The sequence below is a fragment of the Antechinus flavipes genome, chromosome 4 (genome assembly GCF_016432865.1).
Source record: "Antechinus flavipes isolate AdamAnt ecotype Samford, QLD, Australia chromosome 4, AdamAnt_v2, whole genome shotgun sequence".
Lineage (NCBI taxonomy): Eukaryota > Metazoa > Chordata > Mammalia > Dasyuromorphia > Dasyuridae > Antechinus > Antechinus flavipes.
In genome coordinates, this window is record NC_067401.1 from 211910722 (window position 1) to 211928175 (window position 17454).

At 33.1% G+C, this 17454-nt stretch overlaps 1 protein-coding gene across 7 annotated transcripts in view; it reads left to right on the forward strand.

Moving 5' to 3' along the window:
* Positions 1-17454, forward strand: part of CD2AP (CD2 associated protein) — a 188958-nt gene that overhangs the window by 55077 nt on the left and 116427 nt on the right. For all 7 annotated transcript variants that reach the window (XR_007953545.1, XM_051997108.1, XM_051997109.1 and 4 more), the window contains exon 3: positions 12365-12518. Coding sequence is in view for 6 of the 7 variants with exons in the window: in XM_051997108.1 (XP_051853068.1) it covers positions 12365-12518 (154 nt within the window). In the remaining variant the exon portion in view is untranslated. The remainder of the gene's footprint in view (positions 1-12364; positions 12519-17454) is intronic.

Consider the following 17454-nt stretch of genomic DNA (forward strand, 5'->3'; position numbering starts at 1 on the left):
TTTTTTCCCCTTTTGATCTGATTTTTATGTGGCTTGATGAATAAGGAAATATATTTAGAAGAACTGCTCATGTTTAATCTTTATTGCTTGCTGTCTTGGGAGGAGGAGGAATACAGGAAGAAAAATTTGAAATACAAAGTCTTGCAAAAGTGAAGTTTGAAAACTATCTCTACATGTATTTGAAAAATAAAATCTTTTTTTTTTTTTTTAAAGAATTACTTAAAGGGAACAGAAAAAACTAGTAATAGCAAATTTCTTGGAAAAGAAGGTAAATAGAAAGTATTTATTGAACCTAAAAGTAAAAAGCAGAATGGCATGGGGGTAGCTCCTATTTTCGAAAGCTTTATAAAGACTTTACAACTATTATTACAAGTTAATGCACAACCTGTTCTCTTTGTGGCATTTTTGATTCAGCAGCTTAAAAGCAAAAGTGGGTGTGTTCACAAAAATGTTTCAAGTGCCAGTAAGTTAATTGTTGTTCCTTCTATTTTTGTTTTTAAAATGTAGTATTTTTCTTGCTTCACAGTCATAAATCGTGATTAATTATTTTAATTCTTTTGTATTTAAAATATAGTAAATTTTAAGTGAAAATGACTCATGTCCATGATCTATTCCCAGAAAAATATATTGTGGCTTATGAGTAAATTTAGCACTTTTTCTAGAAGGATCATTGCTTTGTTTCTGTTTCTGTTTTTAATATTATTTTAAAAGTTATGAAACCATTTCATTATAAGTGGTAGTAGAATATCAGCGCTCAGGATTTCTTTAGTAGTCAAGAACCTACTTCCTTTTATTAAATTTATAATTAAATTGAGCAGGTGACTTAATGGCTGTCATTTCATTATTAGATTTATATAGATTAGTTTTATAGCAAAAAAGTTTTTAAAAATTTGAATTATTTAAAAAATTAATTTATGTTGAGAGAATCCAAAAATTCAAAATATATTTTGTATATAACATTATTCATTTGAATTTCTATTTTTTAAAATAGAAAAATAGAAACATCAAGATGTTTTTTTCCCAAAATGTATGCAAAGATAGTTTTCAACATTCATCTCTGCAAAACCTTGTGTTCCAAATTTTTTTTCCTCTCCTTTTCCTCTACCCACTTTCCTAAATAGCAAGTAACCCAATATAGGTTAAACATGAATAATTCTTCTATATATATTTCACAATTATGCTGCACCAAGAAAATTCAGCTCAAAAAAGGGAAAAAATATGAGAAAACAAAAAGCAAGCAAGCAAACAACAAAAAGGTGAAAAATACTACATTGTGATCCACAATTAGTCCCCACCAAACTCTCTGGGTGCAGCTGACTCTTTCCATCACAAGTCTATTGTAGTTAGTCTGAATCATCACATTGTTAAAAAGAGCCATGTCCATCAGAATTGATCATTGCATAATCTTGTCTTGTTACTCACTGTACACAATGTTCTCTTGGTTTTACTTAACTTTATTTTAGCATCAGTTCATGCAAAGTCTCTCCAGACCTTTCTGAAATCATTTTGCTTATCATTTCTTATAGAAGAATAACATTCCATAATAGGTTAATCAGCTTTCTCCTCCTGATGGGCATCCACTCAGTTTCCAGTTCCTTGACACTACAAAAAGGACTGCTACAAACATTTTTGCACATGTGAGTCCTTCCCCCCCCCCCCTTTTTTTTAATCTCTTCATACTGGGATACAGACCCAGTCAGGTACTGCTGGATGGATGGGTATGCACAATTTAATAGCCCTTGAGGCATAGTTTCAAATGGTTCTTCAGTTTACTACTCCACCAACAATGTATTAGTGTCCCGATTTTCCTACTTTCCTTCCAACACTTACCATTTTTTCCTATAATCTTAGCCAATCTGAGAGGTGTATAAGGTTTCTCAAAGTTGTCTTAATTTTCATTTCTCTGATCAGTAGTCATTTAGAGCATTTTTTCATATGATTAGAAATAGTTTTAATTTCTTAGTCTGAAAATTGTTCATATCCTTTGACCATTTATCAACTGGAGAATGCTTTTTTGAATTTTTATTTTTAAAGGAAAAATTAAATAGAAAACTGAATAAACTAGAGAATTATTAGTCACCCTTTGTGTGTAATGTCGAACTGCTTTGAAGGACTGAAATAGCAATCTCTTTCTTCCTACTCTAGTGTCCCTCACACCACATAATGTAATCTTAAACTATTTGAATATGATTTCAATACTAATCTTTTTCTAGACATATAGGATATTGTTCAGACAAAATAACAGTTTTGATTTTATGATGTTTTGTCTTCTATTTTTTTTTCACCGCTGCATGATATTTTTAAGTGTTCAGAGGTGCCGAGGTAATTTGTAAAACTACAGTGATTCAAACACAGGAATATATAGGCATCCAATTTTTGAGGAGCATTTGAGAAGTTAGTTTCATTGCCTTATTCTCATCTCATGCTTTTTAATATATGCATAACAAGAATTTATGCGGATAAAAAAGATAGAATTGGAAAATGTTAGGAATTAGAATTAAAAATAAACTTTATATTTTATGTAGCTTGCAATATAGAATGCATTTTGTTGGTATGTAAAATAATCAACTATCATATCATTCCTGATTTTGTGATTAAGAAGCAGCTTGTTTTTTTTAAACTTGTGTTTCTGTGACCTGCAGCAACTATATTAATAGCTGGAATTGAGAAGTAATACCAGATTACTTTTACTGAGATATGAGAGAATTAGTTTAATAATGGTAGTACTAGAAAATATATACAACTAATTATTTTTGCCCTTGGAGTTCTTTCCTCAGAGGTCAAACTTGCCTTTTATTGTGGACTTCTTTTTTCTTGTCATTTCTTTCATCTACTTATCCTCATAATTTATGCTGGTGAGCTCCATTATCCATGCCAATGCTTCCTCAAAGTTTTAAACTTTATATATCTCAGCAGATCCCAAGGCTTACACCACTTCTTAGCATGAACAAAGATGTTCATACTCTGGGTCTCAGCAGCCCACAAATGTTCCATTAGGGAGCTCTTTTTCCTCTCTTATCCCTCTCCTCTGTCTTTTCTCTCTCCTTTTCTCCCTCTCCTCTCATTCACCTGTTTTTCTACCTATATGTCATCTGTCATTTGTCTTTAAATAGACAGAGATGAGAAATGAATACATACCCAGATATTCAACTTTTTTTTTTACTATCTTGATAGTCAACTTTTTTTACTATCTTGCATTCTTTTTTTTATTAAAGCTTTTTTAATTTTTAAAACATGCTTAGATAATTTTTAACATTCACCCTTGTAAAACCTTACGTTCCAAATTTTTTTCCCTCTCTTCTCCCCATCCCCTGCCCTCTACAGCAACTAATCCAGTATATGTTAAACACGTGCAGTTCTTTTATACATATTTCCACAATTATCTTCAACTTTAGTTGCGAATAAGCATGGTAGAAATGTTATGTATAGGGAACAGCCAGTGAACCAGTTTGATTTGAACAGTAGGTAGGTAAAGGTAACATTAAATAAGTTTGGGAAGACTAGATAGGGAGCCAACTTGTGGTATTATTTAAATGCCAGCTGAAAAAATTTGTATTTTATCATAGAAGCAATAGGGAGACATTTACAGTTTTTTGTTTTTGTTTTCGTGGTGTTGGTTGTTTTGTTTTAAGCAGTCTTGTCAGTTTTGCAACTGAAGAAAGGATTGGAGAGAGACTTATCTCTCATTCTTAAGTCTAATTAGACTAGAACATTGGTGTTTCTCTTGCCAAAAATACAGATGTCTAGAGAGGATTAATATGAGAATTCTAAGAAGAACATAAATCATTTTATCAGAAATTAATTTTTTATGTTGAACAAATGACTCCATTTTGAAAGGAGTCAAGACATTCCATGTCACTTCACCATATCTCTGTGCAGATACCTTTTAAATTCATCCTCAGTCTCTGGAGTTGAAGGTATCTCAGAAGCCACCAAATCCCAATACCTCATTTTACAACTGAGAAAAATGAGATCTTAGGAAAGATTGTGATTTGTCCAAGGGCATTCAAGTAAGTGAGAGGCTCAAACTTTGAACCCAGATCTTTTGATTCTAGTAGATGTAGTAGATTTTTCCCCTGAATTAGACTATCCACCAAGCAAGCAGTTATCTTAAAGGCCTATTAACCTCACAGTGTCCAAAAGTAAACACATTTTCTTTATCCAATCATCATTTGGTTTGCAGCCTCATAGTCATCTTTCTTCCTGTGACTATTTTATTTTACTTCCAATCAGTTATTAAGTATTATGGATTCTTCTGTCCCAGTATTTTTCATTTATTCCTTTTCTTTCATTGGCCATCTCTTTATCATCTGAACTGTTGCAATAGCCTCTTAAATTGGATTTCTGATTTCTAATTTTTACTGGTTCTCTTCTGTTGTCTATCTTCCACATTCCATACAGGTGCCAGTTTATAGGCATTTCCCTCTAGTGATGTCTTTGTCAATTAATTAGATGTGTGAGATGAAATTTTAGAGTTTTTTATTAGTGTAACACATCTATGTTACTTCCCTACAATGGGTATCCCTAGTGCGTCTGGTAAAAAATGCAAATTCTGAAGCTTAATGACCATTAAAATATGACTGGAAACCTAGCCTTACAGGCTTTTTTACACTTGATCAATGAAATATTTATTAAGCCTCACTTATATACCAGGTACTGTGTAGATGCTGGAAATAGAGAAACAAAAATAAAAAATAATCACTGCTTTCAAGGAGCTTCCATTCTACTGGTAGGGGGAAAATATGATGTTGAAAGGTAAAGACACTAGCATTTGGGGGATTAGGAAGAGCTTCATGTAACACTTTAGTAGAATTTTGAAGGAAGATGGAGATCTTAGAATTGGCAGTGAGGTTAGAGTGCAGACCATACATTCAGATAGACCTGTTAGGAGTTCTTTTTGTATGAGGAATAGCAAGAAGGGCAGTTTGGCTGTATTGAAGAATATAGGAAAGGAGTAATGTATAATGATGGGGAATAGAAGAAGATTGGAGCCAAGCTGTGAAGGGATTTGAAAGCTAAGCAGAAGAGATTGTATTTGATCTTAGAGGACTGAAGTATAATGCTTAAATTGCCAAACTAGGTGATTACATAGATGTTGGCAAAAGGATTTTTCATTCATTCATTCATTCATTCATTCACTCATTTCATACTGAGTTTTTAAACACATGTGGGCATGTCAGTGTGAAATAGTCAATAGGCAATTGCTATTGCAGTACTGGACTTCTGGAGAAAGAGGAGACTCAAGCAAGATATACATTTATTAATCTAATCTAATTAAGATTAAGCTTTGAGATAAAAGAGATTACCATTATTCTCCATCATTCTGTTTTAGCTGTATTGACTGGCTTTGTTGCCATTTTCTGAAGCCACATTTCATTTTATTTTAAACAGGCTTCTTTTAACTCAAAATCTCTAGCTTCCTTTAATGCTTATGTGCTACAACTTTTGGGCTTTCTTCTTTCTCAGATGATTAGGTATATACTGTGATGACCGCGTATTTAAAATCAGCCGGAGTCAGGAATTCAGATTAAGGGAAAAATCTTCAATCTTTATTGAAATGAAGAGGTGAAAAAGGATTGCGATAGCAATATGGGCAAGAAGGATTGCGATAGCAATGTGGGCAGTTGTGACAGGAAGCCTGATAGCAGAGGGAGATCTGAGCTAAGGGCTGTCACAATGGCAATGCGAGCAGCTGTGTCAAGACACCAGCCAGCAGTCTCTCCTTCCGCTTCCCTTTCCACTCCCTTGCCTCCACCCACCAAAAACGTCATTTCCTATACAACACATCAGGACTTGCACAAAGAGTGGGCAGGGCCATTCTTTCTCCAAGGATATATATTAATAGAGTATGGTCCAATTTAGCCTCATGGACTTGGGACCTCAGTGCATCAACTCAAGCCTCAGCCCATTACAATATACTTTACTTTTTTACATGTTAGATCATCCCTAGTGAATTGTAAGATCTGTTTTTGTCTTTTTATTAATCTCTCACAGGTAATACAATGCTTTTCTCATAGTAGTAAGTGCTCTTTATAGCAAAGAATTGGAAACAAATTAGATGCCCATTGATTGGAAAGTGGCTAAACAAGTTGTGATACATGGTTGTAATGAAATTAATATGCTGTACCAGTGATAACTATGACGACTGTATAGAAAGAAGCATGGGAAAAATCATGAAGTGATACAAGCATAGCCAAGGAAACAGTATATGAAATGTTTACAACAATGTAAATGAAAGAAATACCATACATTAAAAAGTGAATGTTGCAGAACTGCAAAGTACAGTCATAATCTTTAAGAAGAGATATGAGAGGATGTTCCTACCCCACTCTTTTTCAGGGATGGGAGGTCAGTCACTATGCAACACTAGATTGATTTTTTTCCAGTGTATTGATAAGTTTGGTTGACATTTTCTCTCTCATTTTATCTCAAAAAAAGTATTATTTATTTTATTGAATGTCTCTTTGGGACAAAGAAGGATACTGGGAGAAATTTTGGTAAAACAAAAATCAGCCATAAAATTTTATTTTTTAAAAAAATAAGTGCTTAATAAATAAATCCTGATTAAATTGAGTAGTTCAAGCTTTAGATTCTTAGTTTGCATACTAGAAAAACATGCTGTATAACTTACTTTAATTGTGATCACTTTATTGTGGTGGTCAGGAAGAGAATCCTCATTATCTCCAAGGTATGCCTGTAGCTCCTGTTATTCAGAAGTTAGCAAATGCCCAAGCCAAAATTAAATGTTGATTCTGCATATACCCAACTAGCTGAAACTTCTGAAACTTAAGTATGTGTAACGTCCCTTATTTTATAATAAGGATTGTATTTATTTATCACAAGTGAAAACAAGGTCCATCTGGTTATACATGTACTCCTTGCTAATAAATACAGAACAACATTATTACTTACCCTATGTTTTTCTGGTGTGCATAAATTTTTGGTTTCTGGGCACATATTAAAAATATGTTTATTGCCATAGTCTATTAAGTATACAGTAGAATTGTGTTTTTAAAAAAATATACATATGTTAATTGAAAAATTTTGCTAAAAAATGTTAACTATCATCTGATTCTTTAGTGAGTTATAATCTTTTTTGCTGGTGGAGAATCTTGCCTTATTGGGTGGCTGTGGCAGTTTCTTAAGACAACAATGAATTCTGCTGCATTAATTCTTTTACTTGAACACTTAGAAGCCATTGTAGAGTTAAGTGACCTAATTTCGATATTGCTGTGTCTCAGGAGAATTGGGAGGTCAAAAAAAAGAGGGGTGTATTAGGGAAGTCTCATTAGTGGAGCAGTCAAAACACAAATAACATGTGTTGATATGTCTTATCTTGGTATATTTTATAAAGTTCCAAAACAATAGTCACATGAAAGAACATTGGTCAAAAATCCCAGATAACCATTGAAAATATTTATAAGAATTACTAACTCAGAACACAGAGACATGGTGGGGAAGTGAATAGTCAGAAAGACCTGAATTCAAATTTATGTTTAGATGCTACCTGTGTGACCCAGGGCAAGTCATTTATTCCTCTTTACTTCAGTTTCCTCATCTATAAAATGAACTGGAGAAGGAAATGGCAAATATCTCCAGTATTTCTGCCAAGAAAACATCCAAAACTCATGAAGAGTCAGGGACAATCAAAAACAACTGAATAACATAAAAATAATAAATGATAATAATAAATAAAATATAAACATGAGAGCACATTGTGTTTAAAAAAAAATTATGCCGATTGACTTGCTTGCATAGGGTTGCCACAAACCTTCAGTTTGTTAAAAACAATTATTTGCTTAATAAAGCAAAGCACAATAAAACAAGATCTACCTGCACTAATATTTTCTGATCTAGTCTTCTGGAAAGTAATAGGTACACTTCTTACAGAGATTTTCTTCTTGATAACCCTGTACTTTTAATTTAAAATTTTTTTTCTTTTTTATACTTTTTAGTTATGTGTAAATAGCTTGAATACTTTATTTGCTAAGGTGATGATAATTAGATGTTTTAAAATATATCTTTTAGTTGTATAACAAAAAGATTAAAAAGAAAATACTGTGTTGTGGTTAGATTTTTGAATATATCTATAACTTGTGTTTTTAATAAAATAGAATCATAGACAAAAATAAAAAATACTTTAGTTGGCAATATGATATAGATGTATAATGAGATATTCTTGAAGCTAATGTACAAGTGTACAAGTTTTGCCTTCTGATACATGGTATTAGCTTTGTGCTCTTGAGCATGTTTTTCAATCTTTTTGAACTACAGACAATTCTCTATGATAAGTTGTTGAGAAGGAGCTGACTCAGATTAGTAGGAATTTTCCTCATCTGGAATTTCTTAGACCAATTAAATCACAATTCTCTTGTCTACCAGAGAGGAAACAGTCTTTTGTATCAAGGACAGTAAAAATGGATCCATACAGTGAACATGTATAAAATGTATATTTTTTGAGAGCATTTCTGTTAAGAAGTTGATAACAGGTTTCATCATAGGTCCTCAGGAGGTAAGGTTTGGTCATTGCATTGATCAGAGTTCTTAAATTTTTCAGAGTTGTTTGTCTTGCCATTTTTGTGCTTGTATAAATTGTTCTTTGACTTTACATCATTTCACTGTAATTTTTGTATTGTGTATGTATGTGTGTCATAGATTACTATGTAATATACTATTCATGTACTACAATTTGTTCAGCCATTTCCCAATTGCTGAACATCTGCTTAGAATCTAATTTTTTCTCTACTACTTTTTCTTTCTTTATATTTTCTTTTGCAGGACCAGGTAATTTATTTTTTCTTGTAGTTATTATCATCTGTTGTTGTTCTTACTTATAACATCTTATTCCTAGTTGTATTCCTTTTAAGTTTCCATACCAAACTTGTTTGTATAATTGGTCAACCCTTCTTTATCCCTTTCAGTCATGAAGTTCAGTTAATGCCAACTTTTCCCTACTCTTTCTTGAAAGAATATTAATCACATAATCAACATGTACATTGTATGGATAGCCCTTTTCCTAGTGAATTGGAAATTTATCATAATTAAACTTTCTTTTTGTATGCCTTTGCAACTCAAGTCAATAAGCATTTTTGTTAAATGCTTGCTGTGTACCATGCATTTTGGTAAATCTCTGGGATACAAAGAAGGACAAAAACTGCCCCTTATCTAAAATCTGTGGGAGCTTAAGCTTCTAGTTGAGCTAGATGGCATGCAAACAAATATGCACAAATAAGGTATCTCCTACTTGAGCGAGACAGCATGCAAACAAGTATGCACAAATAAGGTATGTAAAAGATAAATTGGTAGAAATCTTTAGAGAAGACACACACAATAAGGAAAACTGGGAAGGAGCTAGCAGAAGGTGAAATTTTAGCACAGATTTGAAGAAAACTAGGAAAGCCCAACAGGTCAAGATGGGGAAATGAATGACATCCAGCAATTGAAAATGTATGGAGTTGGAAGATGGGAATACTTTGTGGGAGCAAAGAAGCCAATGTCATTGGATCACAGAATGTATGAAAAAAGAGGAATTAAGTTTAAGAAGACTAAGAATTCAGGAAGAAGGCAGATTATAAAAAGCAAAACAGAAAATTTTGTATTTGATCCGGGAAGCAATAGGTTGCTGGAGTTTAATGATTAGGGAGTGATAAGTTGATCATAGGATGATCATTTTGAAGCCGAGTAGAGAGGATAGATTGACAATAGGGAGAGACTTGAGTTAGACTAGCCAGAAGGTTATTGCTATGTGAGGTGATAAGAGCTGCCTGTGTGAAATTGGGATGGTAGAAGAGGGAACTTTATATACAAGAGATGTTGCAAAATTAGAATTGACAAGACCTGAAATTTGCTTGTGGAAGAGAACGTTAAAAAGGGTTGCAGTTTGTGAATTATTATTAATTATTATTATTTTTATATTATTAATGGTTTAGTTTTCTTCAAGCTGTTTCGTGAGGATGAAATGGAGCAGAAAGAGACTTGAAATTCTAATTATGCATTTTTGAAATATGCATTATAACATGACTGACTACCCATGTAATATCTTTGATTTTGCTTCTTGGCCCACAAAGTCTGAGATGTTTGTTAACCTCTGGGTTAGAACACTGAGCCAGTTCTACTGAGTTAAAGTTTATAGGGATAAATAAATAGACTTAGGGTTTTTTTTTAAATTTCATTTAAAAACAAAAACAAACAAAGCCTCAAACATAAGATAGACTAGACATAGTGTAGTATTTTATCTGGAAAAGAACTGGAGATTTTAGTAGATTACAAACTAGAAATGAATCTAAGTGTGTCATGGTAGATAAGAACTTTAATGAATTTTTTTAGTTCTTAAAGAGGAGCTGAAAAAGAATTGTGAATTAGAAGATTGAGAGAGTTGGCCTAGGTGTTTGAGAAGACCAGGGTTCATATCCTGTCATTGTCTTATACTGTCACTAACTTTTCAGTGCTCTATGAAACACTAAGATGATAGGGATGGACCTACATTGGTACATTTCAGAAGCTGCCTAGATTAAGGAAATCACAGTTCCACTTGTGCTTCAGTTCTTTCTCAGTCTCCTAGTGACCTAGAATGAGTATGGGTTTCAGCCTTGTGTCAATCTCTGTTTATACAATCCCCATCAGAGATTGACTCAGTCCCTTTTGGAAGGGACTCCCAAAAGCTCCATTTTGAATATAGGAGATTAAACTTCTCAGACCTCCAGGAAGTTTCTCTTGAAACACAGGCTCACCATGTTTGTTGTTGTGATTCAGAGAGAAGTATGAATCTAAATCTTGAGTTATTCCAGATGATATCTTTATGTAAATACTGAACTTTATGGAACAGTCAGGATTTACCTATTCTAGGATCTGTTTTCTGGACATTTAGGTTTTGACCCCTCTAATAGGTACCTTCAAATTTCTGACAATCTTGTTTGGAATGGAAGGAGGAGCTTTAACCCAGTTTGTATTTGATTGTCTCTATCACTGTTGCATTGGAACATGCTTTGAGTTCATTATAATTGCTTTGTACACAGGCAATCAGAGATTGAGGTCAGTAGCCTGGTCTTTCGAACCAACCAGATTTTGAGTATAGTTTTAATACTTTTTAAGGAAAAAAAAAATCTAAATCAAAAGGGGAAAGGACAGAGATATTGGTCACTACCACACCCTATGTATATATAGCACTGCTTGGGCATCTACTATAGATCTCAATACTTGATTTTCGTAAACATGACTGTAGATTGTCCGTAGATAGCTAAAATGTATTTAGTATACTTTTATTTTAGAAAAATTTCCATTAAAATACTAAAAATTTATCATTTAAATTATTAACTATACTGAAAAGTAGTATTATCCAGTGGATTTTGATTCTCAAATACAGAGGAAGTTTAAATGGAAATGTGCTTTTTCTGAAGGGATTCATATAAGTCATCTAATCTAATACTCTCATTTTACAGTAAGAAAAAAGAGGCGCAGTAAATAACTTGCCCAATGCTACCTAGTTAGTTGATATTAGAATAAGTATTAGAAGCCGAATCTGCTTATAATCCCTCTAGTGATCTTTTCATTATACCAGATCACATTTTACATCTGAAATTTTCTTTTGTTTGGATAAAATTGAAAACCCAGTAAAATGACTTTGTTGAAAATATCTCAAAATTCAAAATGTTGATTTGATAACAAAAGGTTTTTTTTCTATTTTACTTCATTAGTTTATTAATTCCTTTTTCTTATAGCATCTATAATTCTTAACAAAAAATGCAAAATTGTTTTCAGTATTATTGTTTTTCAAGTTTAACATAGATTTTAAATCTTTAGATGTTGCTTTTGAAACACCACAATTCCCAGTATCTTCAAAAGTATTCTCCTATTAAAAATTTAAATGATACTTAGGAACATCAGATATTGTGGATAATAAAATAAGAAAATGAGGTTGCTCTTATTTTATATTGTAGCAATGGGGAAGCCATAATGTAAATAACTGCCTGCTGCCCTGCAAATTTCTGTTGATTGCTATATTGCAACTGAGTATTTAGGGTGTGGTTAGTGTGTAAAATAGAAGATTAATTGAAAAACAAGTGGAAGAAATGTGAAGATGGAACTAGAGGGAGAATAATGAGATAGGATATCATTTTATGAATACTATTCACATTTTTCAAGGGACTGGCACATTGTCCTCTATCCATTGTGATGACAATTTTTTGCTTTCCCTGAGATTCTAGAAATAGTCATTCTTTGATGTACTATTGGTCTTTTCTGCAGTTTTGCTACATAAAAATATTTTTCATAAAGCTGTCATTATTAAATATTGTGACTTTATTTTGTATTAGAGAATTTAATAATTTGAAATTTTAATTTTTTATTTCATTTCCCCTCTTTGTAGGAAATTAAGAGAGAGGTTGAAGCCAAGGATGAAAATTTTCCTTTCAAGCGAGATAAGCCCGGAAATGTAGCCAATCTTGTACAACGCATAAGCACTTATGGACTTCCAGCAGGCGGAATTCAGCCACATCCTCTAACCAAAAATGTTAAGAAGAGTATGTAAAAACTTTCTTCATCTTCTAACCTTTTAAAATATTATTTGAATAATTTAATACAGTAGCATTCAATTTTTTTTTTAATTTAAGAATGATGTGTGGATCATTTGTAGTTACTCATTCGCTGATTCATCTAAATAGATGTGATCTGTTTTTCTCATCTCCTGCTCCTTAGTTTTTCTGTTTTTTTAGGCACTTTTGTATTCTGTTTCATTGTTATTGAATTTGTTTTAGCATACTGGTAATAATGCTAATTTTTGGATTTTGAAGTCACTGCTATGACTTTGAGCAAGTTTCTGAGCCCCTAATTTCCTCATCTATAAAATAGGAATAATAACAGTTTTACCTTCAACAAAAACGATCCATCCAAACTCTATTTTAAGGACGATGGTGAGAGGCAGCATCTTAATTCAGATAGAGATCTGTTTTTGGAGTCAGGAATATCTCTGTTCAAATCCTGCTTCTGATCTGTTAGTTGCATGGTTGTGGGCAAGTGGCAGCCTTTTAATGCCCCAGATCACTATCAAAGATTATAAATTGAAGACAAATGGAGTGAATATCTGAAAATATTCACCATAGTCTCCTTCCTTTCTCCTACTCTTAAGCAATAGATTTTAGAAACTCTAGTTACAAACTTTTAACTAAATAAGTATTGTATCTGCTGCCTATAATTTGTAAAAAAGGCTCTGACTAGATAGTCCATTTAGTATTTCTATTATAAACTCACAGTCATCTAATGTATTTTGAGATGAGAAAATTCTTTTTTCTCCCAAATCTTAATGGTACTGTGTGCTCTTGAAGTTAAGTCTTAATATGCCCTTTCATTTTTGCTAAGGTATTGACAAGAATTTTGCTAAATAAGTTTTATTTTTAGAGACAAGAACGATAAATTGAATTCTTCAAAAATGAACCTTAACTGCTTTAATGAACATTTGTACCTACTAGGCATTCAGGAGGTGCTTGCTATATAAATGAAAGTGGTCAAGAGATCACAATATATTAGTCTAGTAAGTACTAAATTTGTGTAATGTTACCCTTAATTATTATAGAGGATTGAAAGCTACAAAAGAGAAAGCCACAAGTAGAAAATTGAATTTTATATTACATTTAAAAAAAAAATATTATATTTCAGCATAACAAAAAGAATAGTCCTTAAGGCTATTTGTAGTTCAATTTGGAGAGAAGTCTACATTGTGCTCTGTGTATTATTTACAAAAGTGTAGTTACTAGAATATGTTGTGTTAGAATGTAGTTTAGTAGGAAGGTGTGTTGGGTTTTTGCTTAACAGTATATAAAGTATCATATACCTTTATTTTGAATCTCTGACAAGCCTTTGACATATTAGTAAGATAATTGATAGAGAAGTGGTATTTTCATTTTCCTCAAGTTAAAGCTCAAAGACAGTAATATGTCTTGCTAAAGGTCACATGTTAGATGGTGGAACCTGGCTCAAACTGTTTTCTTTTCTCATCAAGCCCCCAAATTAGTATCCCTTTTCTCATTACTCTGAAACATTACCTTAACCATTTTGCAGCTTTGACATTTGACTGAGAATGGACCTTTTCTTAAAATGTTTTTAAATGTGTAAAATAAAGCATAAAAGAAATTACAAAAGAAGTCAATTAAAATGAAGTACAGCTACCAAGATTTTTTTTAAAACTTGTGTGTCAGTTTGATATATGTTATGGGCCAGAATTCTGAAACAAGGATTCTTACAAGGTGTTAAGTCAGTGGAATGGATAAAGACAATGGTTATCTAATTTAGCATGGTGCTTAATAGTTCTCTAGTTCAGTACATGTACTTAGTACTTAATATAGTTACACAAGATTCACACCTTTGATAATGGAGTACAAAACAGCCAGCAAGGACTGGACGACATTCATTCCATCTTCGGTCAGGTTCTTGGTGGCTCTCCTGGGGCACCAGAGGCTCAGAGACAGCTAGAGAGGACAAGCAGACTGGAGGCAGGAGTTCAAAGCTCTGGGAGTCAAGGAGAGAGAGATTCATTTCCATCTTCATCAGCACCATGGCTGACCTGTCCTCCTGCATTTTCTCCACTGAAACCAAGTCCCCTCTGAAGGCCAGGAGAAAGCTAGCTGAGCACCAGGGGAAGGAAACAATAAAGACTTTTGGACTTTTAACACCTAGCTATTCTTGTGGTGATTGCTCTACAGAAAAGGCTGTTCCCAAGACCTCCAGAAACCCAAAGAGAACATTTATATATAGATATATACTTTATTTTATTTTTAAAGACATCAGCATATGAAAGCTGTTGTTTCCAAGTTCTAATATTAAATTCAATATTCAAAAAAGTGATGAGTGTAAAAAATATTTTAAAGTTTGTAAAGGTTGTAATACGATATCTGTGATTTCTCTTGGTGCCGAAGTTGCTTCCCACAGTGGTTGTGCCTGCATTCATAATTGAAAGAAATGAAATAAATTTCAATTAGAAGTTAGTTAAATTAAAGATGTAATTTTTTTCTAAATTCACAGATCCTTAGAAAACTTAACCTTTCCCTAAGCATTTGATTTGTTTTTCTACTTTGCTCAGAAAATGGAAGGTTATGTTCTTTGTACCCCCCCAAACTTGGGTTTTCTTAATACCACTTTTTTCTTCTCACTAGACTTATCCTTGATCTTCAGCCTCATCCCTTCTGCCTAAATATGTTTGTCTCCTTTATCTTGAAAATATCTTCCACAGATTCTTTTGTCCTTTCATACTTGGACATTGTCATGTTCTTTACCTTATCAAAATTCCAAAAGAGGAATTTATGCTTAACAGTTTGTCTATACTACTGGCTCACTCATCAACTCTCTGATGCTTTTTTATTTCTGTCCCATTACTATGCTGGATATGTTTATCAGATTCATTGACCTTTTCTCAGCCTCATGACTTCTTTGCAACATTTGATGCATCCTGGAAGTAATAGGGAGCCTCTGGAGTTTTATGATTAGAGGGTGATATAGTCAGATTTTGACTTTTTAGGAAGATCATTTTGATAGCTGAGTGGAAGATAGACTGGGAGTGGGAAAAATTTGAGGCAGTCAGACTAATTAGCAACTTATTGCAAATAGTCAGGTGTGAGGTGATGAGAGCCACCTGAATGAAAATGGGACAGTTGAGAAAAAAGGAAGAGCTTTATATATGAGATGTTGCTAAGATAGAATTGACAAGACTTGTTAACAGATTGAATATAAGGGGTCTAGAGTCAGAGAGGACATTTTATGTGAGCCTGGATTACTGGGAGGATGATGGTACCCTGAATAGTAATAGGGAATTTGCAATGTAGAAAGGGTTTTAGGGGAAAGATTTTTGACTTTAGTTTTGGATATGTGTTTAAGGTGTCTGTTGGACATCTATCCTGTGATGTCCAATAGACAAGTGGAGATGTGAGATTGGAGATCAGCAGAGAGGGTAGGGCCAAATAAATAGATCAGAAAATAATTGAATATATTGGAGTTGACGAGTTCACCAATAAAAAAATTGTAGATGGAGGAGATAGAATAGAGGATAGAGCTCTGAGGGACACTCAAAATAGCTCCTCATGACCTGTGTAAATATCTAGCAAAAGACTTTTGAGAAGGAGAGAGTCAGAAAAGGTAGGAGGAGAATCCAGAAAGAGCAGTGTCAGGAAATTCTAGAGAGAACATATCAAGAAGAGGGTAATTGAAAGTGCCAAATGCTGCTGAAAGGCCAAGAAAGTTCAATATAGGTTTTTTGGAAGACATGTATATACAGATAAAAAAATAGATCTTGTGCCTGTGATATATTCTATTAAGAATATTTTATCAGTAGCTTGAAATAGTTCAAAAACATTTCATGGGAATATAGAGAGATTAAATGACTTGCCTATAGTCTACTTGCCTTATGCACTACTCACATATTGAGTAGTGGGAAAATGAGGACTTATTCTACATCTTACTGACTTCTAAGCAGACACTTAATCTACTGTGCTGCATAAATTATTAGGTCAAAGATAATTAAATTAATTTTTTTTCAAATTACATGTAAAATTTTTTTTGTATATATATATTTTTTTTAATTTAAATTTTATTTTATTTAATAATAGCTTTGTATTGACAGAATCCATGCCAGGATAATTTTTTTACAACATTATCCCTTGTACTCGCTTATGTTTCGTTTTTTCCCCTCCCTCCCTCCACCCCCCCCCCCCAAGATGGCAAGCAGTCCTATATATGTTAAATATGTTGCAGTATATCCTAGATACAATACATATTTGCAGAACCGAACAGTTGTCCCGCTGCACAGGGAGAATTGGATTCAGAAGGTAAAAATAACTCGGGAAGAAAATCAAAAATGCAAATAGTTCACATTCATTTCCCAGTGTTCCTTCTTTGGGTGTAGCTGTTTCTGTCCATCATTTATCCATTGAAACTCAATTAAGTCTCTTTGTCATAGAAATCCACTTCCATCAGAATACATCCTCATACAATATTGTTGTCGAAGTGTATAATGATCTCCTGGTTCTGCTCATCTCACTTAGCATCAGTCCATGTAGGTCTCTCCAAGCCTCTCTGTATTCATCCTGCTGGTCATTCCTTACAGAGCAATAATATTCCATAACATTCATATACCACAATTTACCCAGCCATTCTCCAATTGATGGGCATCCATTCATTTTCCAGTTTCTAGCCACTACAAACAGGGCTGCTTTTTTTGTATATGTTTAAAAAATTTTTAATTTTGAAAAATTTCTCCCTCATTGAGAAGATAAAGCAAGTTTATAGAAATTATACACATGCAGCTGAGCAAAACAAATTTTTTTAGCCATGCATAAAAGGATACTTTGATCTGCATTCAGACTCTTATTAGTTATTTCCCTGGAACTGGATAGCATTTTTATTATTAATTGATGTTGTATTATTTAGAATAGTAAAGGCATTCACAATTGATTGTCATATAATATTGCTATT